Source organism: Oncorhynchus clarkii, chromosome 3, assembly GCF_045791955.1.
Source record: "Oncorhynchus clarkii lewisi isolate Uvic-CL-2024 chromosome 3, UVic_Ocla_1.0, whole genome shotgun sequence".
Taxonomy (NCBI): domain Eukaryota; kingdom Metazoa; phylum Chordata; class Actinopteri; order Salmoniformes; family Salmonidae; genus Oncorhynchus; species Oncorhynchus clarkii.
In genome coordinates, this window is record NC_092149.1 from 54,346,318 (window position 1) to 54,366,955 (window position 20,638).

At 40.8% G+C, this 20,638-nt stretch overlaps 2 protein-coding genes across 2 annotated transcripts; both read left to right on the top strand.

Annotated features, from left to right (window-relative positions):
* The first annotated feature begins 10,171 nt into the window (after positions 1-10,171).
* LOC139398046 (ddb1 and cul4 associated factor 17) lies at positions 10,172-16,343 on the top strand. Its single transcript, XM_071144294.1, has 14 exons — positions 10,172-10,905; positions 10,993-11,096; positions 11,206-11,296; positions 11,667-11,803; positions 11,961-12,039; positions 12,179-12,268; positions 13,944-14,051; positions 14,189-14,291; positions 14,423-14,565; positions 14,969-15,078; positions 15,230-15,314; positions 15,469-15,552; positions 15,693-15,848; positions 16,040-16,343. The coding sequence occupies exons 1-14, from the start codon at positions 10,786-10,788 to the stop codon at positions 16,151-16,153; spliced, it is 1,524 nt and encodes a 507-aa protein (XP_071000395.1). The 5' UTR covers positions 10,172-10,785; the 3' UTR covers positions 16,154-16,343.
* Positions 16,344-17,786: 1,443 nt separating this feature from the next.
* LOC139398112 (cytochrome b reductase 1) lies at positions 17,787-20,440 on the top strand. The gene is made up of 4 exons (XM_071144299.1): positions 17,787-17,997; positions 18,625-18,833; positions 19,301-19,455; positions 19,570-20,440. The coding sequence occupies exons 1-4, from the start codon at positions 17,805-17,807 to the stop codon at positions 19,853-19,855; spliced, it is 843 nt and encodes a 280-aa protein (XP_071000400.1). The 5' UTR covers positions 17,787-17,804; the 3' UTR covers positions 19,856-20,440.
* The last annotated feature ends 198 nt before the right edge of the window (positions 20,441-20,638 follow it).

A 20,638-nucleotide genomic window follows, 5' to 3' on the forward strand; every position in this document is an offset into this window, starting at 1 on the left:
AGTAAGTATTTCACGGTAAGTTCTACAGCTGTTGTATGTGACAAATACATTTTGATTTGATTTGAAAGACATCAAAAAGCTTTGCTCCTACTTCCCTATTTAACCTTTTTTTAATTGTGTGCCGCCCTATGTTACTCCCAGCACATTTTTACTGGTATATTCTTGATTTTTGAGTTTGTTACAATGTGTTGGAAGATTTTTGGTCCCTCTGAAAGCCTAGGTCCTATAGTCACGGTTCTACACTGGTCATGAATGGTGACCACAGCTCTTCTGAAAATACATTTAAATCGTGTTTTAATGCAATTTTTTTCACCTTGCTCCATGTATTTAATGTATGCCATTTAAAGTTTGGCTCCCATTACTTTACTTCCAGGCTATTATGACGCATCTGGCAGTATTGCCGCATTCACGTGCTAGTCAGGCTACGAAAGTTGGACATTTCAGACTTGCTAACTAACTGGTTGAAGTTATACACATGCAGCGTTCAACCAGTTAGCAAGTCGGAAATTTTAGAGTTTCCTAGTTCCGACTAGCAAATGAACGCTGCATATGTTCCTAGGCAAGTGTGGAAAAGCCTTCTTAGCAACCATTTTTGTTTGCCATAGCAACCTGCGAAGGCTTCGCCTGATAAAAATCTCATAATAACTCATGGCTTCTCATGCATATTTCTTAACTGATCCTCTCGACACGGCCTTTGTTTCTTGAATGTGCAATATCTTGAAAACTTGATTTACCACTGGTCATGTGTATTCAGGATGCTTTGAACATTAACATTCAAAATTCGACGACTTTGTTACTTTTGTGGGGCTGAAATTTTATGTATGCTAATATTTGTATAAACATATTTTTTAGGTGGTTTGACACTACATTCAGAAAGTCATGAAATTAAATAGGCATACAGGTAAATACTAGAAACAGTGGAAAGGTTGGAAGCAGGGATTGATCCCTGTTCTCAGGTGGAAAGTTGTGTGCAACACATGCCGGGGAGTGTTACCATTACAACACGGCTCGACACAGGATTTTTAAATGTATATTAATGGTTGATGGCAGAGGGTAACCAAATCATAGATTGCAGTCTCCTTGTCCATATACTGCTTTTAAGGTAAGATCACAAAAATGTTGTAATTTGGGTGAACTATCTCTTTAAAATAGGACCGGAATAAAATCCTACTAGTTCCCCAGGAGGGTTGGCCACCCCTGATCTATGTTTCCGATGTTCTGGGTGTTTGAAAATGTTCTCCTTACAACATTTAATTTCTCTAAATCACCTAACCTTCAAGAAAAATCGAATGAATATTAGTATTCGGGTGGTTTATGTACACGAGTTGAATATGCTTGTCATCATGTTACTCTACATAGAAAAAATTATGCGTTATGATGGAAATCATTTTTGACATAGTAGTGTTGGGCACATGCTACCATCTCTGCCTAGCATATGCACAATACTACAATGTCCAAAATGATATTTGATACATGGAGCATTTAATATCCAATGCTTATTTATACGACTTTTTCAAAACTGTCCATGAATGGCTGCAAAGATACAGAGCCTCATATCATTAATTTTCAAAGACACAAGTTGGCATATCATATTTCAAATATGTGATTATACTGGAAAAATTGGGAAGAAGGGGAATAATAAAGTACGTTTGGGGAATAACAGTATTGTTCTTGCTGACAAGCACAGTAATTACCATATATTTTAGCCCGTTGTTAAGAATGAGAATTGTTCCACTGATCAGACTAAATAAAGTAAATAGCTAATCAAATCTATTTAATAACATAAATCTGCCCCTACACCCTAACCAAATAATTATTATATTTTATTCCAACTCTAGAATCAAAAATACACTTTTGGGTTCACAATCTGTTTGACAAAATAATTGTCATAGTTACAAATCAGGTCACTACCAAATGTCCCTGCTAAAACCATATGAGGGGACTAGTGCAAGTGTGGATTAAATCGATTTTAGTACATGCTGTCAAAAGGCTGCATTCTGCAATATATTTATGACTGTATTATGAGAACATAATTTTGTTGACAACATTTGAGCGCATAAAAGAGCGCTACTCTGCTGCTCTTTTTTTTTTACAGCTCTATAAAATCAGCAGAGAACGTTCTGTCTCTCCATTCACTTCCACTCTAATCTTGATGGGCGTTTCTTTAAAACATGCATCCAATAGCCTTGATCCTTCACATAACTAGACCAATCATATACTTCAATGTGCCACAGTTCACAGTGCTGTGTGGTAAGACAGGACAATGATAGATGTTCTGCTCGTGATGTTAAATTGCAGGCGCAGATGCTCTGATTTCAAAACGAGTTTGCGCAATAATGTCCTAATTATAAAAATAAAATCAGTAGTTTTCTATGCGTGAGATATAAGAAGTGTGCCATCTGAGCGTGAGAATGGTCAAATGCTTCTGTCTCACGGGGAATGTGTGAGAGTTTTCTATTTATTTAACCTTATTTAACTAGGCAAGTCAGTCAAGAACAAATTCTTATTTACAATGACGGCCTACCAAAAGGCAAAAGCCTCCTACAGGGAAGGAGGAGAGGATTCAAAATGTCAAAATGTAAAATGTATAAATATAGGACAAAACACATTGAGACAACACAACACTATATAGAGACCCAAGACAACAACATAGCAAGGCAGCAACACATGACAACACAGCATGGTAGCAACACAACATGGTAGCAGCACAAAACATGGTACAAACATTATTGGGCACAGACAACAGCACAAAGGGTAAGAAGGTAGAGACAACAATACATCACGCAAAGCAGCCACAACTGTCAATAAGATTGTCTGTGATTGAGTCTTTAAATGAAGAGATGGAGATTAAACTGTCCAGTTTGAGTGTTTGTTGCAGCTCGTTTCAGTCGCTAGATGCAGCGAACTGAAAAGACGAGCGACCCAGGGATGTGTGTGCTATGGGGACCTTTAACAGAATGTGACTGGCAGAACGGGTGTTGTATGTGGAGGATGAGGGCTGCAGTAGATATCTCAGATCGGGGGGAGTGAGGCCTAAGAGGGTTTTATAAATAAGCATCAACCAGTGGGTCTTGTGACGGGTATACAGAGATGACCAGTTTACAGAGGAGTATAGAGTGCAGTGATGCGTCCTATAAGGAGTATTGGTGGCCAATCTGATGGCTGAATGGTAAAGAACATCGAGCCGCCCGAGAGCCCCCTTACCCTACCGATCTATAAATTATGTCTCTGTTATCTAGCATGGGTAGGATGGTCATCTGAGTCATGGTTAGTTTGGCAGTTGGGGTGAAAGAGGAGCAATTACGATAGAGGAAACAAAGTCTAGATTTAACTTTAGCCTGCAGATTTGATATGTGCTGAGAGAAGGACACTGTACCGTCTAGCCATACTCCCAAGTACTTGAATGAGGTTTCTACCTCAAGCTCTAAACCCTCAGAGGTAGTAATCACACCTGCGGGGAGAGGGGCATTCTTCTTACCAAACCACATGACCTTTGTTTTGGAGGTGTTCAGAACAAGGTTAAGGGTAGAGAAAGTTTGTTGGGCACTAAGAAATCTTTGCTGTAGAGCATTTAACACAAAATCCTGGGAGGGGCCAGAGTTGGCGGCTCTGCTGACATGCAACACATTTTGGGACTGTATCAACGGTGGACTAATACAATAAAATACCGTTTTTGAGGGATTGTTTTCCTTTAAATTCCAAAGGTTCCCCAAAACTGTATCGCCTATGTGCGTTTAGACAACGTTGGGATTATACAGAGCGTCCGGGTTGTAGTTCAGGAAGGAGCCAGCTGTTATCAGTACTGTCAGCTTAGAACCCAAGGAGGCCAATGTAAGCTGGGTATGACCCACTTGGGCTCTTGAGAGATATTGTATACCCAAATTGTACCATCAAGTTCCGATTAATCATAATGACGAGTCTCTAAAATTGCATCCTCTGTTCATTGAAAAAGGACACTCAGTGTAGTAGTGCACTTTCGGAGAGAGCAAATGCATGTGAAGAGACATAGAGCTATCAAAGAACGTTGAAAAGCAAAGATGGAACATGACAAATGATTCCACTTCCTCTTTGGATGAACCATGAACTCGGAAATAATAAACTGAAGTAGCTTGGAAGGAAATGGATGAAACAAAAAAATTGGGGAAAGTGATCAAAGCAAGTATTAAAATGCAAATTAAACAATACAATTACACTCAACTGTTTTCATCAGATATGAAAGGATTTACATATTTATACATTATTATTCCATTCCTTTACTTAGATTTGTGTGTATTGGGTAGTTGTTGTGGAATTGTTAGATTACTTGTTAGATATTGCTGCACTGTCGGAACTAGAAGCACAAGCATTTCCCTACACTTGCATTAACATCTGCTAACCATGTGTATATGACAAATAACATTTGATTTGATTTGACATTGCCATAGGTTACTTTTGAGTTTCAGTGGCATGTCACTCTATCACAACTTTGAAGTGTGCCCTCAAGAACTACACGTACAAGAATGCCTGCATTAGGGTATAATGACTATGACTTCATGCCTCCAGACAGGCATTGTGCTGTGGTGCTGCATGGAGATCACAAGCTCTTCAACTGGGCAGCAGTGTTGCGATGGAGGGAATAGCCTATATGGAGACTACCTAAAACTACTGCAACAGAGTTATTGTAAAGTGTGGGATTACGCTTATACCAGATTTAGCCTACGTTTAACCTCTCCCTTGTTCAAATCAAAGTCCATATGTTCATGACCCGATTCATATAAATCATGTCAAATTATTTTAAATTCATATTAACCCCTCCTACAGAATATGCGTAGGTCAGATTGAGTGATGAAATACATTTGTAAATATTCTAGAACAAATTATTTTGAGTGGCAAAGACTCCAGTGGTCATACATAACTCATAAATTCACCAAATATCTTATAATTCTATGATTCATGGGAATGTCCATGTCACCCAGAGATATGCCCATGCTGTAGAGAAACAACTAGCCGACTGAAACTTCACTGTTGTAGGTATGATACAGCTAGTGCTATCTAGACTGGCACTGGCAAACAAATCCATTAAATTCGCTTCCTAAATGTGAAGTAAATTCAACTGAGAAGTAATAGAGAATGGAGACTTAACTTGAAAATGGGCAGGATACCTCTTTCCGTTTTCCCTGACTTCTGTTTTTTTATCATGTGTTATGCTTGTTCGCGTAGCACTCCTCAAAGGCCGTTTGGTGTACGTTTTTTGTTGGTTGGTGAGATGAAACTGCCAAAACTCTGAAAGGTATTATTTTATGTCAGAATTGCAACACAAGATTTGTTCAAGCCTAACATGTTAGTCCGTAATCGTAACATGGTGTTTGTATGTTCCCAGATGAACTTTCACATTTATGTTTCATGCATTAATTTTCTTAAGATCCTAACAATTTAGGTATGGATTTTCTTACGATCCTAACGATACGTACGTTCAACCTTTTGGCAGCTATCTGGCTCCATACAGTGTTGCCACATTCACGGTTTTCCTTTGGGCTACTTTGAAAATGATGTCACGGGTGAAAATGCATTGTTCACGGGTTTTTGGGCTATTTCTAAGTTGCACCATGGCTGCCAAGGCATTTCTCTTTAAAATATGTATATTTCACAGTGACCTGCTCTGACTATCAGGCAATGAGACGGGTTGTTGCTGAGTGAGTGAGTTGTAGGGAGGTTCGGAGGGGTGTGTGTGTTGGGAGAGCACTACAATCATTGGCTGAGTCACATGAGCGAGAGAGCAATACACGCATACGTTGTGACAATTTTTTTTATGCCAGTTGTAGTTCGGCTATTTAGATTGTCATTATGGAGACACCTATTTCCATATAACAACATACTCTAGAACTGATGCACTTTCCATAAAACAACATACTCTAGAACTGATGCACATCAATACATAATGGAGACAAAGCACTGTAAAATGACTTTGGGCGCACTACAGCGCCCCAGCTAGCAATGAGGCATAGGCCCAGAAGCGGCCCTCTTCTGGGGGGCCAGAATTGATTGAATCGGCCGGAATCGGGTGTCGGACTCGGCCAGGAATCAAAATGAAGGACTGGACAGAATCGGCCCAAGTACATCTGGCCGTTTCCATCTCCCGGAATTCAGCCGACTTTGTCGCATCTTACCAGAATCCTTCCAGAAGCGGCCTGATGCAATTTTAAATAAACTTATACAAAATTACCTAATTTAGTCATTTTAAATATTGCTATTATACATTTTATACATACAAATTATACCCATCCACAATTTGTGAAAAAAAACCCCTTTTGGTCATATCCAATTGTCTTGTCCCATCGCTGCAACTCCCGTACGGCCTCGGGAGAGGTAAAGGTCAAGAGCAGTGCGTCCCCCCAAAACACAACCCAACCAAGCCGCACTGCTTCTTGACACAATGCACGATCAACCCGGGAGCCAGCTGCACCAATGTGTCGGAGGAAACACTGTACACCTGGTGACCGTGTCAGCGTGCATGCACCTGGCCCGCCACAGGAGTTGCTACAGCGAGATGGGACAAGGACATCCCGACACTACACCTCGAGGTTTCACTCAGACTATCTCGCCTCTCACATTGAGACTCATGCTAAAACTACACTTCCAGGACTTTTACCTTGTTCACCCTGTGTATGTTACCAGAAGCGAATCTGAACCCCTGCTACTTGGAGCAGACTAGATGGATCGGTTACTCCCACTAACTCCCACTCGCCAAATCCTCCCTAACCCGGACGACGCTGGCCCAATTGTGTCGCCTCAGCATCTGTAGCAATGCAGTTTGCACTGTGATACAGTGTCTTAGATCGCTGCGCCACCCAGGAGGCCCCATCCACAAAGTTTTTAATGCTTATCAGCTTGCACAAAGTATCAAAATACTAAAATACTACTTAAACAGGACTCTTAAAGAATTTTATTAAAATGTTAATTTTATTTTTTGATCACAGAAACAATGAGAAAATGTGGAAAAATAAAGAAATAACTAAATGTTACTTATATAAAGCAGCCCGTGTAATCATCTGCCAGAGAGTAGCCACAATTGGCCCGAGCCCCAAGTAATACAATTTGAGAAAAGGAAAAAAGATAAATCACAATGACTAGTCATGAATTGCAGGACAAGTGGTCCGCCAGAATTAACACCCTTAGCAAGGACGTCAACAATCAAATTACTCCCGCTCTTACTCAAGACCCTGTCCAGGGCCCGCTCGATCAAAGAACAGGCCCACAGGCTTTGTCTATAGACTCCGACACAAATGTTGCAAAGTGAAAGGTCAAAAACATTGCAATAGCCAATTCCACTCAAACCCTGATTAGTCGATCTGTCTCCACCATGAACACAAATGACACATCACGTAGTTGCGAACAACCACTCCACTTTGTGGGGAATACGACCACAAAACGCAACTCAAACAGCCCATAGCTGGAAACAGTCCTGGAGGACTGCTTAACCTGTGATGCGCTAATTGATTCGGGCTCAACAATGTCGCTCATCTTTCAAACGTTGTTCAATGATCTCAAAAGGGCTTTGAAGCCAGCTAAACGTTGGTTAAACGGAACTATGCGACACTACATTTCAAGGTCTCACTCAGACTACCTCACATCTCACGTTGAGACTCATGCTAAAACTACACTTCCAGGACTTTTAGCTTGTTTGCCCTGTGTATGTTACCAGACTCGAATCTGAACCCATGCTACTTGGAGCAGACTAGATGGATCGGTTACTGCCACTAATGGATTGGAAAACCAACCAAGTATGGTCACAGGTCACAGTGCCTTCTCTACTGACCACACTGTCTTCTCCTAATGCTAGCTGCAACACAGTCATCCACGAGAGGTATCTGTCAACACCCCTTTGGAAAAATACGTTTTCGAAACCTCGTGGTGCAAAATCTGACCCAAAGAGATATTACGATATCTCGTCACATTCAATCAGCAAACCTGATTGATCATTATTTTTATGATTTTTGAGCCAACAGTCTCTGTGAATGAGCAACTCTCCTCCTTGGAGTCGTGCAATACTGTAGCTGATACTCTGGCCTTCGGACACTTCCGCAAGCACTGCGGCCATCTCAGGAATAAAAGCATGAACGTGCAGAATGTACTATGCTTCCCAGTCCGGCAACTGACCTGATGATTCCCACTAGTGAAACGCTGTTCGATATCGCAGAAAGATATCCTCATCTCAGTTCGCAGGTATTGGAACGGTTGCCACACGCGGACGCTGTGGTGAGGGACAAACCTTGACAGTCACTGAGTGTTTTGAAGCACAAACACCAGGAGATTTGGTTGAAAGGTTCACAGCCAATCTAATAACGTGGCAGCTGACAACTCGTACAAAGGGTCCAAACTTTTCGTTTGTGCCTCGGACACCAACCGCTGGTGGGGAGGGTCCCGAGACACAAAGGGGGGGAATACTAGCCCAGAACCATGATGAGCTTCGTCGGGGCAGGTGGTGGGTTCGAGACTACGTGCCACACTATACAAGACCGCCAGAGCTGGAAGTTCCCCATGAGATCAGAGAGGAGTGGACAGGCCCCTCGATGGGATAACCTTGTTACGCAAGGCCTTGCGTGACAGCAACGACCCCTGGAAAGCCATCTTACAGTGGAGGAACACACCAACCGAAAACATGGACAGCAGCCCAGCGCAACGCCTTCTGTCCAGACATGTGAGACTACCATCCCCGTAGCCAACAAGCTACTTGAGCCCTGCATCATGGTTGGCATCATGGAAAGCAGCTCGCTAAGTGCTTCTACGACTGGAATGCTCGAGACCTACCAGAGCTGAAGGTGAAACGATAAGGATGAAACTGCTGCCGGAGACCACACAGGACTTTGGAGGATGGGCACGTTACTACAGAGAGTTGCACCATGTTCTTACCTGGTGGATGTCGGTGGCTCCCTCTATCGTTGCAACTGGGTGGATCTGCGCGTAGCCGAGCAGACAACGAACCAGAACACTCCATACACTCATACACAGTCCCAGGCCTAAGGGCAAGGGCTGCAGAATTGAGACATGAGCCAACTGAGGGTGAGGCTTCTACCCCACCAAGCTCTCCAGCCGTGGCCCTTACTCACGGGTAGGTCGGCTGTGTAAGCCACGAGACAGGCTTACTTTGTAAGCAAGGGACCGTGTTAACCTGTCCTCTGTTAAATACAACAACAACAAAAGAGGCAGACGACAACTGAAGTAAAAAGAAAATGTAATGTATTTTCATTTGTTATGACTTGCCTGTTATGAACTTAATGTTGTGCTGTTACGTTAGCAATTTCTATTGAAAAGGATGATGCTACGGAGTTTAGTTGATAGGTAATCGACTAGCTGGGCTGTTCCCCTGACCCCTATGTAGGGACTTGTACAATACTTGAACATGGCTATTGAACTTTATTCTTTAATCTAACATATCATACAGAAACAGTAACCAGGAGCGGTATGGTGTTGATATCTTGTATATATCAAAAGAGCAAAAGGAGCGTGCATTGAGGCTCGCAAAGTTATCAACGCAGGAAGTGGACAGCTTTGATTGTCGGAGCAGGGCACCAGTTAAAGGTATTATCTCTGGCGTCCCGTTGGACATTGACAATCAGGAGTAGTTGAATGTAAAATGTTGCAACTGTGACGGGGATCACATTTCCGAATTCCCTGAGTGCCCTGTTAGAGTGAAAGAGGTTGAGGTGTCAAGGATCAGGGCTGTACAGCAAATCTCCTATGTGGAGGCGGTGAAGAGAGTTCTGAATAAGATATTGTATATCTCAATCAGGTGGTCTGGATACACTTATTGTGAAGAAGGTGGATTTTGTACCATTTATAGCCACAGTTATTAATTGTACTGGCCAAGTGTCCAAGAAGTCCAAGAAAGCAGACATCATTATATCTGCAGCAGAGAAGTTTTTGGGCCTCCAAGACTTAACCACAGAAGCACTGCAAGGACTATTGTCGCCAGGAAATGTCCAGCCATCACAGGATCCTTCTGGGCCTGTGTAGGGACCTGATTAAAACAGAAACGCAGGCTGATTTAGTTTTTTAAAAATTCGTTATTGATAGTTTGTATGGAATATATATATTATTTAATAATTACCCCGCATTTTTTCGCTTTCGGATCTTTATTTTCCACTTGTACAGTAGGTGGCGGAATGCACACGTAATTGTCGCAAAAGCTCTTACACCAAAGAAGAGGAGGGTGGGGCGGAACGCCTACTATGTGAAGTTTAGTAATTCAATTCGCCCTTGTCCTCCTAAACGATTTTTTTTTAAAAATACTTTGGCGAAAGGTAACGTCTACAAAACGCAGTCCACTCTGTTTGTTACAGATTCTAGTTTTGGAAACTGAAAACTGTATGGAGATCAAATGTTTCATCGTTGAGATAATCTGAAGAATGCCGGTCAAAATCCACCTCGCTCTATCGTCTCCCACTGCCGACTGCTGGTCTTTCTCTCATCCCCATATTTGGTAGTGAGCGGAAACGCTAACCGGATGCTTCACATTTATACATCCGGTGAAATATATGGCTCGTTCTATCTGCGATCACTGTGTATCTGATGCTAAGGACACGTCGTTTTAGCAGTCGTGATAGTTAGTTATGACTATTTAATTATCGTGTTCTAAAGGACGAGGTTTGTGTATACGTAGGAGTTGGTTGTAAATGAATCATTGACATGGTTGGAAGTATCGAATACCGACGTGGATAACAGTTGAGCTGCGCTTGCTTTGTTTTGGACACACTGGTGTTATTGTGTGGAGTGTTCCAGCCCCTGTGCATTGAGCGCCTCCTAGTGATGCCTCAGCTGAGAGGGAAAAATGTTGCAACCTACCTAGACCTGAGATCGAGAGGCATTTTTGATGCTGGCACTTTGTCAAAACTCAACTTGAAGATTCTTAGGGGTATTGTCCTCCAGGTATGTGAAGTGCAATGTATTAAGTAATTGAATATATTAATTCCACACAAATAAATCTGAGTAATGACTTTTATTAATTTACTCTAGGACAGCCAAGACTTCACCAAAGTCTGGACCAAGTCCTCAAAATCCACTATATTTTATGAGAGTGGGAGGATATATTTTGAAAATTATCAGTGTTGCTTCAGTAGGTAATGTGTATATTTTATTTTTTAAACTACATTATGTGGCATTGTTATGTTTCATCACATGAGTACCGTTACTACTTTTTTTTTTTAATTGAAAAAATATCATTTCCAGCCTTCCATCTGAGCCACAACTTCTGTATGAATTACCCAAGCGGTCCAAAGCGGAGAAGATTGAAGATGCATTGCTATGCCAGTGCCCTCTTGTAAGTGAATTAATATTTTCCATCTTAGCCAGTTCACTGTTGCTGTATAGAAATGTAACAGCTTAGAATTCCTAAGAGGTCAATAGATATCACTTCCAGTTTTTAGTTCTGTACATCTACATTGTCAGCATCACTGTGGACTTATGGACTATTGGACTATAGACTAGTGAATGGACTGCACTGTATTGCATTTTGCTTTTTGTATTTATAAAAGGCATGTTTTATTGTCTATTATACCTATTTCTGAATTATTGCCCCCTTGGGGATGAATAAAGTATATTAAATGTAATTGTAAATGAGTAGAAATGCTATAAACAGAGTGCTGTATTAGTGTTATCCTAATTAACCATCATTATGTTTACCCTCATAGGACAAAGGGTTGCCAACACCGTCAGATCAAAAACCTAGCCTCTTGGCCCTGACTAGCAATAATTGGCTGTATCGCTTCTCAGCTGTGACAGGACAACAATTGGAGAAAGTTTACTTGTCCCCACATCACAAGTTCAGGTAATTGGCAGTTGAATGTGATTTAATTACAATTAAAATGTCCTCCACAAATCATGAACCCAACAGATCTCTTTTTATTATTATTGTGGAGCTGGGGTTCCTCTTGTTGTAGGTAACCACTGATTTTACTTAACATGACACATTTTTTCTATATCAGATACCTTGGCTGGGATGTATCGCAGGAGACATTTTATGTCAAGTCCATTCAGAATAAAGTGACATCTTCAGCAAGACAGGTGTGGTTTCCACGAGTCTGATATGCCCATTCATCTTATAATTTGCCATTGTAAAGTAGAACCATTCCATTTAGTTTTTCTCTTTGTGACTGGTGAAATCTGAGAAGTATTCACTTATTTCCTATCCTAACTCTCACAGGCAGGTTTCAACCAAAACACCTTGCTGAACCTCGCCGTGTTCCGCGTTTTCCCCCTGCAACTTGTGGGCGTTCTGGAGATCAACAAAAGTGTATGCAACATTTTGTTTCTTAAGGTTTCTTTAAGTCATGTCTTTTTGTAATGACATTTATGTTGTATAGTTTATTCAGGAAAGTATTCAGACCTCTTCCCTTTTTAAATTGTTTGTTACATTACAGCCTTATTCTAAAATGTATTAAATAAATAAAAATCCTCATCAATCTACACCCAATACCCCTTAACGACAAAGCAAAAACAGGTTTGTAAAATATTTAGCAAATGTATTAAAAACAGAAATACCTTATTTACATAAGTATTCAACCCTTTGCAATGAGACTTGAAATTGAGCTCCTGTGCATCCTGTTTACATTGTTCATCATTGAGATGTTTCCACAACTTGATTGAAGTCCACTTATGGTAAATTCAATTGATTGGACATGATTTGGAAAGGCACATAGCTGTCTATATATTTTTATTTTATTTAACGAGGCAAGTCAGTTAAGAACAAATTCTTATTTACAAGGTCCCACAGTTGGTTTTTGCTCTGACATGCACTGTCAAGCCATGAGGTCGAAGGAATTGGCCATAGAGCTCAGAGACAGGATTGTGTCGAGGCACAGATCTGGGGAAGGGTACGAAACAATTTCTACAGCATTGAAGGTCCCCAGGAACACAGTGGTCTCCATCATCATTCTTAAATGGAAGAAGTTAGGAACCACCAAGACTCTTCCTAGAGCTGGCCGCTCGGCTAAACTTAACAAGCGGGGGAGAAGGGCCTTGGTCAGGGAGGTAACCAAGAACCTGATGGTCACTCTGACAGAGCTCCAGAGTTCCTCTGTGGGGATGGGAGAACCTTCCAGAAGGACAACCATCTCTGCAGCACTCCACCAATCAGTGAAGAGTGGCCAGACATAGAAGTAAAAGGCACATGACAGCCAGCTTGGAGTTTTCCAAAAGGCACCTAAAGGACTCTCAGACCATGATAAATACGATTTTCCGGTCTAATGAAACCAAGATTGAACTCTTTGGCCGGAATGCCAAGCGTCACGTCTGGAGGGAATCTTGCACTAGCCCTATGGTGAAGCATGGTAGAGGCAGCATCATGCTGTGGGAATGTTTTTCAGTGGCAGGGACTGTGAGACTAGTCATTATCGAGGGAAAGATAAATGGAGGAAAGTACAGAGAGGTCCTTGATGAAAACCTGCTTCAGAGCGCTCAGGACTTCAGACTGGAGTGAAGGTTCACCTTCCAACAGGACAACGACCCTAAGCACACAGCTAAGACAATGCAAGAGTGGCTTCGGGACAAGTCTCTGAATGTCTTTGAGTGGCCCAGCCAGAGCCCGGAATTGAACTCAACGCTCCCCATCCAACCTGACAGAGCTTTAGAGGATCTGCAGAGAAGAAGGGGAGAAACTCCCCAAATACAGGTGTGCCAAGCTTGTAGCGTCATACCCAAGAAGACTCGAGGCTGTAATCGCTGCCAAAGGTTCTTCAACAAAGTACTGAGTAAAGGGTCTGAATACTTGTGTAAACGTGATATTTCAGTTTTTATTTATGTCACAAAACCTGTTTTTGCGTTGTCATTATGGGGAATTGTGAATAGATTAATGGGGGGGGGACTATTTAAAACATTTTAGAGTAAGGTTGTAACGTAACAAAATGTGGAAAAAAGGGAAGGGGTCTGAATACTTTCCGAATGCACTGTGTATGACTCTGTCATTTCAGATATTTGGAAGCACCGTCATTGATGTAGTTCTGTCCCAAGGGGTCCTTGCGGTTTCTCACAGTACCAAGACTGTGAAGCTCTACAGCTTTGAAGACATTCTGAATAAGGTGTGAATTTATGATTAACAATAACATTTCAGTTGTTTTAATGCATGCTTCTTAAAATGTTCAGATTGTCTACATATACTGTATGTTCCATTATTTCTAAAAACATGTATTGATTGTTCTTTCTTCTTCTTTGCCAGTACATAAGAACGGAATTGGTTCTTGGGGAGCAGTGTCATTCAGAAGGCGGTAAAACTGTGGGAGAAGCTCCATTTGGCATTCCAGTGAATATCCACATCAACGGTAGGTGATTGTTTATCTGTCTATCCATCTTTCTGTCCCTCAGATTTTCCAACCATTCATTTGTCTATCCATCTGCAGAATTGCCTCAGGGGACTCTTAGTGATTTTTTTTTTCCTCATTTTTTTTCGCAGAATGCCCCCCAGTGCTGTTTGAGGTGTCATGCTTCGATAATGGAGTACAGATCGGAGGCCATCCATGGCACTATATCTTCACCCTACCCCATAAGAAGCACCAGGGGTCGTACCGCATCTGCTCTCTCAAGGATAACACTCTGGTAATATACTTGTACATATCTATCTTTATGCACTACACATTGAATGAGTCGCAAATAAGTCTCTCCTGAATTGTGAGACTATTTAAGCATATTAAGTATCCTGCTGCTAGTGTGCCAGAGCCATTTGAGCATGTCAGTTTCGGAGCACTACAGATGTCTTTGACAGGCATTGTCTTTAACTGACACAACAAACGTATTACTCAAACACAAATTATCCTCAAACGGATGTTTAGATGGCTCAGCTGGTTGGAGCATGGTGCTGGCAGCACCAATGTTGTTGAGTAAGTTGCTTTAAATGTAAGCTTCTGCTAAGTAATTATCCAGTTAAGGTCCAAAGTGTTCTGTTGTTGTCATACCCAGTGTCAATATCTGTAATATTCCCACTGTACGCATTTGTAAATAGGCAAAGCATGGAATACAAGACATGAAGTGCTGTTCTCTGGAGTCTGACTGGATCTACTTTCACCCTGATGACTCAGGAAGAATCATCCATGTTGGACCTAGCACCATAAAGTGAGTTTTAAAACTCCCCAACAAAGTTGTCCACAAGACCATGTTTTACACTGCAGCTTTATGGTATTTAGGTCAGTGCTATTCATCAGTCAGATTTCACACAACAGCATTTCTCTTCTGCCTTTTCTGAATATTGAATACTTTCCCCCAGTGTGCTGAAGATTCTGAGTGAACTGGAGAGTGATTCACAGTTCGATATAGTGAAGGAGTTTTCCATCACAGCTCATCGAGACAATGTGAGTTAACATAGTGTTTTGGCACCTTTTTTAACCATGGGTCATAATACATTTTAAATTAGATATATCTTCTCCATCATTATGATTGAAGGCTGAAAATTGCTGATTTTCCTGTGATGGATTCATAAAACCTCTCGTCTTCTATCCACCATAGGCTGCCTCCCAGATCAATGTCACTTCCTCAGGCCGCACAGTGAAGAGAAGATTTTATCAGCTGGATGATGACCCAGACCGAGAGGTAGATTCTAAAGGATTAGGCTTAGACTGTATCCTGACTAAATTACTTTTACTGACATTTCAGTGGCATTCTATATAGGCATATTGGTTATTGCTTGTGAGTGTTTTTGTTGATGCCTCTTGCAACATGCTACTTCAAAGACATTCCGGATGGTGGAGTATGAGGATGAGCTTGACCTTCTGGCTGTTGTGGAGGTGACCCACAGAGAGGATGAGGGGAAGGCCCACGTCAGACTCCATGACAACAACACTGGAGCGTTACTGAAGAGGGTTCCACTTGTGGAGTCATGGGATGTGGTTAGTGCTTTTAGAATATTGTGTAAATGTAGCCTGATCCGCCATCCTGACAGCTGCACTCTCATTTTGTTTAAACAGAATGTAAGCTTGCAAGATCACAATGGTCGAACGAGGCCACTGTAGAGGAAGAGAATGTGGGAAATCTCTCCTTTTCATGTTATTTATTAATGTATTGTCTTTTCTTGTTTCAGACTTACAGCCACGAGCTGTTCTTTGACAGAGATACAATTGTTCATATTGAACAGACGAAGAATAACTTCTGCTGCCATGTCTACAAAATCAGTCGTGGACAAGCAGATGAGTGAAGTTGAGACAATCCTTCCAATTGCTAATGATGTTAGTCAAAAAGATTCCTCAAGTAAATAGCCCTGTTGAATGTGTTTTCCTAGTTATTTTTTATACTTTCTTTCCCAATAAGGACTACATGTTGTCATTCTGTTATTTTGAAGATGTTGTTGGTACTCTAATAAAGTGTCTGAAATAGTTTTTCCAATACAACTGTTGGCTAACTGAGCTACCTCTGCATTTTATATTTTAGGACATATGAATTAAGCCACAACATTTCTAAATTAACTGATAAAAATAGTTGTTCATGTTTGATCATCTGAGAAGAGCTGTGAATTTAGGTTCTCTGATCTTTTTTAACCGCATGTAAGCACATTCCTGCCACCCAAAAATAAAAAAATAATTGTCAAGATGCATGGAAGTCAAACATTTTGTATCCTCAAAATCAAGGACATGTTTCTCCTTTGCAGAGATCCGCAGAGCAAGGCTGCTGGCAAATGTTTGGCAACCTGGAATTTTTCCCCAGCACTTTTGATTCGGCTTCATAAAAAATATTGACACAAAGCGTTGAAAAGAAGGACAAAGTATTGTTCTTTAGACTGATTTACCTCATGATTTGACAACTCGTGCACAATTCATCTGTGCTTTAGTCTGATGAACTGTAGCCTAACCACAGCTGCAGGTAGCCTAGTGACGCCTATGCGCTCTGATCCCCTCTGGCCAAGGGAAACGAAGTGGTAACGTCATGTATTTATAGCCCAAGCTATGAATTTATAGTCTAAAATAGGCCCATTTATTTGTTTAACTTTGGGTGGCTAGGCTAGACCCATTCTATCCAAAATTATTGACTGGAATTAATCAACACAATAGCGAAGACATACTGTGTGAGTAACTCTAATTACAGATGCAAGCTCAGCCCTGTTTGTTATATTGTCTAATCGCAGTTTCTGTGTAAATAAGTACTCCCTAGGGCCAGGAGTTTTTAATAACATCTGACCTGATTTAGAACAAATCTGGTCCCGTAACAGCCCATATCAAACCGTTTTAAGAGCTGATTTTACTTTACTTTCACTGCCACCCTTTTTGTATTCTTTTGGGCATGGATTAAATTAAGTATATTATTTTTTGCATCTTGGCCTCCTTGGGTTATTCCTTTTCATGGTTTGTGTGCAAGTACCTTTTGAACTCTGTCATACACTGGTCTACAACTAGGGGCAAGAGTTTTACCTGGTTAGGTAAACCATCCAGATCAGGAAAACAATCCCACCATCACCACTGGCTTTGGGGCATGTGGTGCCACCTCTGAAATCACCACACAATGCTACAAACGAGGAAACATATCCTTTGATTATGGTCTATCTCAAAATTTGCAACTTAGTATCTAGAAATGTTTACTTGCATATCTCGTAATTTCGAATACATATCTCAAAAATGTTACTTGCATACCATGAAATTTCGAGTTAATATTGACATAAAAAATATTTTAAGAAATGGTGGCGGGAATGGGCTTCCACAATAACTTGTGTCTGGCGCTTTTGTAACAACCTGCGATTACAAAACTGGTAGTTAAAAACATTCAGACCTTCTGTTATGAAGAAGAGTCATGACCCATCCCCCCTGAGTAACCTCTTGAAATTCCTCTAGTCCAGTGTTGAAGTGCGTTCGTCGGAGATGGCGATGGAGAATTTCAAGCAGTTCCTGTTCGCGCTGTCGGCCGCTGTATCCGTTGGTTTTGTGTCGATAATTTTTGTTTTGAGATGGGTCTTCTACTTCAAGGAAGGTTTAGCATGGGATGGAGGATTTGCGGAATTCAATTGGCACCCTGTTTTAATCGTTACCGGGTTCATTTTTATGCAGGGAATTGGTGAGAAGTTTGTTTTTCTCTCTTCTGTACATACAGCATTCAGTAAAATCTGAAGCGATGGAGGTCTGTCAATACATACAAAAGTGAAGTTATTTCAACAAGCAGTGAAGTTTGGGAATGAATCAATCTTGGAACAGATTGCTATGCAAGGCTGTAACGTGGGGCTACTGTTATTGAACGAAATATACATTGTTATGAAACGTGTCAATGTTTAGTAGAAATAGCCTGTTATCGACTTTTTTTTGCAGACAAATGTTAGGTGCTCTATGGTAATTTGTTACCCTGATGCATTTCGGAGTAAAGTTACTGACTGAGGAGCCTAAATCAATAGCACCCTTTGATAATTTACAAAAGTACATTCCAGAATCATTTGCAATATTTCACGTGAAGTACCTCCTTTAGTGTAGCCGAATTAACTTGAATGACACAGCAACTTTGATTGGTATGCACTTACATTAGTTAAACATAAGTATAGAAGTATACCTCAGCGATTCTGTCAAAACAGGATGTTGCAACATTTGGTATTCATTGCACATCCCAGAAGGTGTATTATTCCCATTCAATTACTGTGAAGTGAATGCATTTTCATGATTAATAAGTTGAATAAGTGTTTTTTTTCTGTTTCAGCCATTGTGGTGTATAGGTTGCCATGGACCTGGAAGTGCAGCAAGTTAATGATGAAGTTTATTCATGCTGGCTTAAACATATTGGCCTTCATTTTCGCTGTCATATCTCTGGTAGCAGTATTTGACTTCCACAATGCACAAATCATCCCCAACATGTATAGCCTGCACAGCTGGGTGGGGCTAGCAGCGGTGATACTATATTCACTACAGGTAAGCACACTTCAAATATATAATGTAGCCAGTGCTTGACTTGGACTGAAATAGGTCATTGTACTAATTTTGGGTCCCGGTACTGTTTATATTTAGGGGCAGGAGCTCCACAATACTTTTGAGCTAATATTTTAGAAGAGGAACAGGAGCTCAAACAGTAGATCATGTGAGGTGCTGGTACTCTGCTCCGGTGAGCTCCTTCCCAAGTCAAGCACTGAATGTGGGCTAATATTACACTATAGGACTGTCCATAATGATTGCTTCATAATATCTATTACATTGTTATAAAGCTTGGTCATAAAGCATTATTAATCTTTTTCCCTCTACTATATAACTAGAGTTCTATGCATGGATGCTTGTGAAGACTGTTTATGAAGTGCATTTTATTGCACAGTAGGTATACCACATGCCATTCTTTATTACAATGCTTGACAGAGTTTCCTGATCTTTCCTCTTTTACTGAGCAGCTTGTTCTGGGAGTGTGTATATACTTGATACCCATCACCCCGACATACCTGAGAGCAGCATTTATGCCCCTGCACGTCTACAGTGGCCTGTTCATCTTTGCCAGTGTCATAGCCACAGCACTCATGGGCATCACAGAGAAGCTCATTTTTGGCCTGTAAGTATTACAAGGCAGGAAATACGATAAATATACTAAACTTGGGTACTTAGAGACCCCATTTCGTAAAATAATATTACAGCTATAGGTAACTCTCTCTTCTTTCTCTCTCAGGAAAAATCCCAAGTACAAGGACTCTCCCCCAGAGGCCAACTTTGTGAATGTGCTGGGAGTATTGATAGTCGTTTTTGGCGCAATAATTCTCTGGATCGCTACTCGCCCCTCTTGGAAACGCCCCAGTGAGCAGGTCCTGCGCTCCCTGCCAACTTACAGGGATGGGTCAGCTGGCACCAAAATGGGCACTGCCCTGTCACAACAAACTGACCCGATTGACCCCGAAGGCAATGGAGATGCCAGGAGAAGGAGTGGTAAATTGGAGGACTCAGGACAGGTCAACTGAGTAACATGAAAACCAACTGCTGGTTCTGTCTGTTTGTTGATGCTTTAAGAAGTTGCATGGATCTACTGTTCTGGCAGTCCCAAAGCAAATGTAAACCTTTCTATTAACTATTGTTCCAAATAGCACCTTGAGGAATTGTTCCCAACCATTCCAGAATGTTGACCTTTAAGCAGTTTTTTATTTTGTAATTTTTTACAAATAAATTACACAGCTCAATTTGATATCATTGAATAATGAGTTGATAAAGGATTAAACTAGCCTATTGAAGCATAGAAAAATAATAATCAAATACATATTCTTTACATTTGTATAGCTTTTATAACGATTACATACTGTATTATTCAGTGTTTTTATTTTCATTTAAGGGAGGAATTACAGAACCAACACATCTTTAGGGAAGGGATGTGAGAGGTGAATCCATTATAATCCAAATATATAATGTAATATTACATATAGGCCTACCTAAAGGCAATAATAGGCAAACAAAGTTCCTCATTACTTTGTTCAATGTACTGTGCACCTGGGGTTTCATACAGTGAGGAATTCATAATTGCGGCATAAAATTAAAGCATATTTTACAAATGATTAAGTTGTAACATTACCTGAATGTTTGTAGACATGTCTCTATACATTTTTGTTGAATTATGATTAGTAGGTCTTTGTTTTTTCAAATATATTTTCTGTAGGGTAAATGGAATTGTACACCCTCTTGGATCCAAATCATAGTATTGCGCGCAGATCAATTATCAGGACTTGGACATGCATCTCTCTCAAATTATCTCT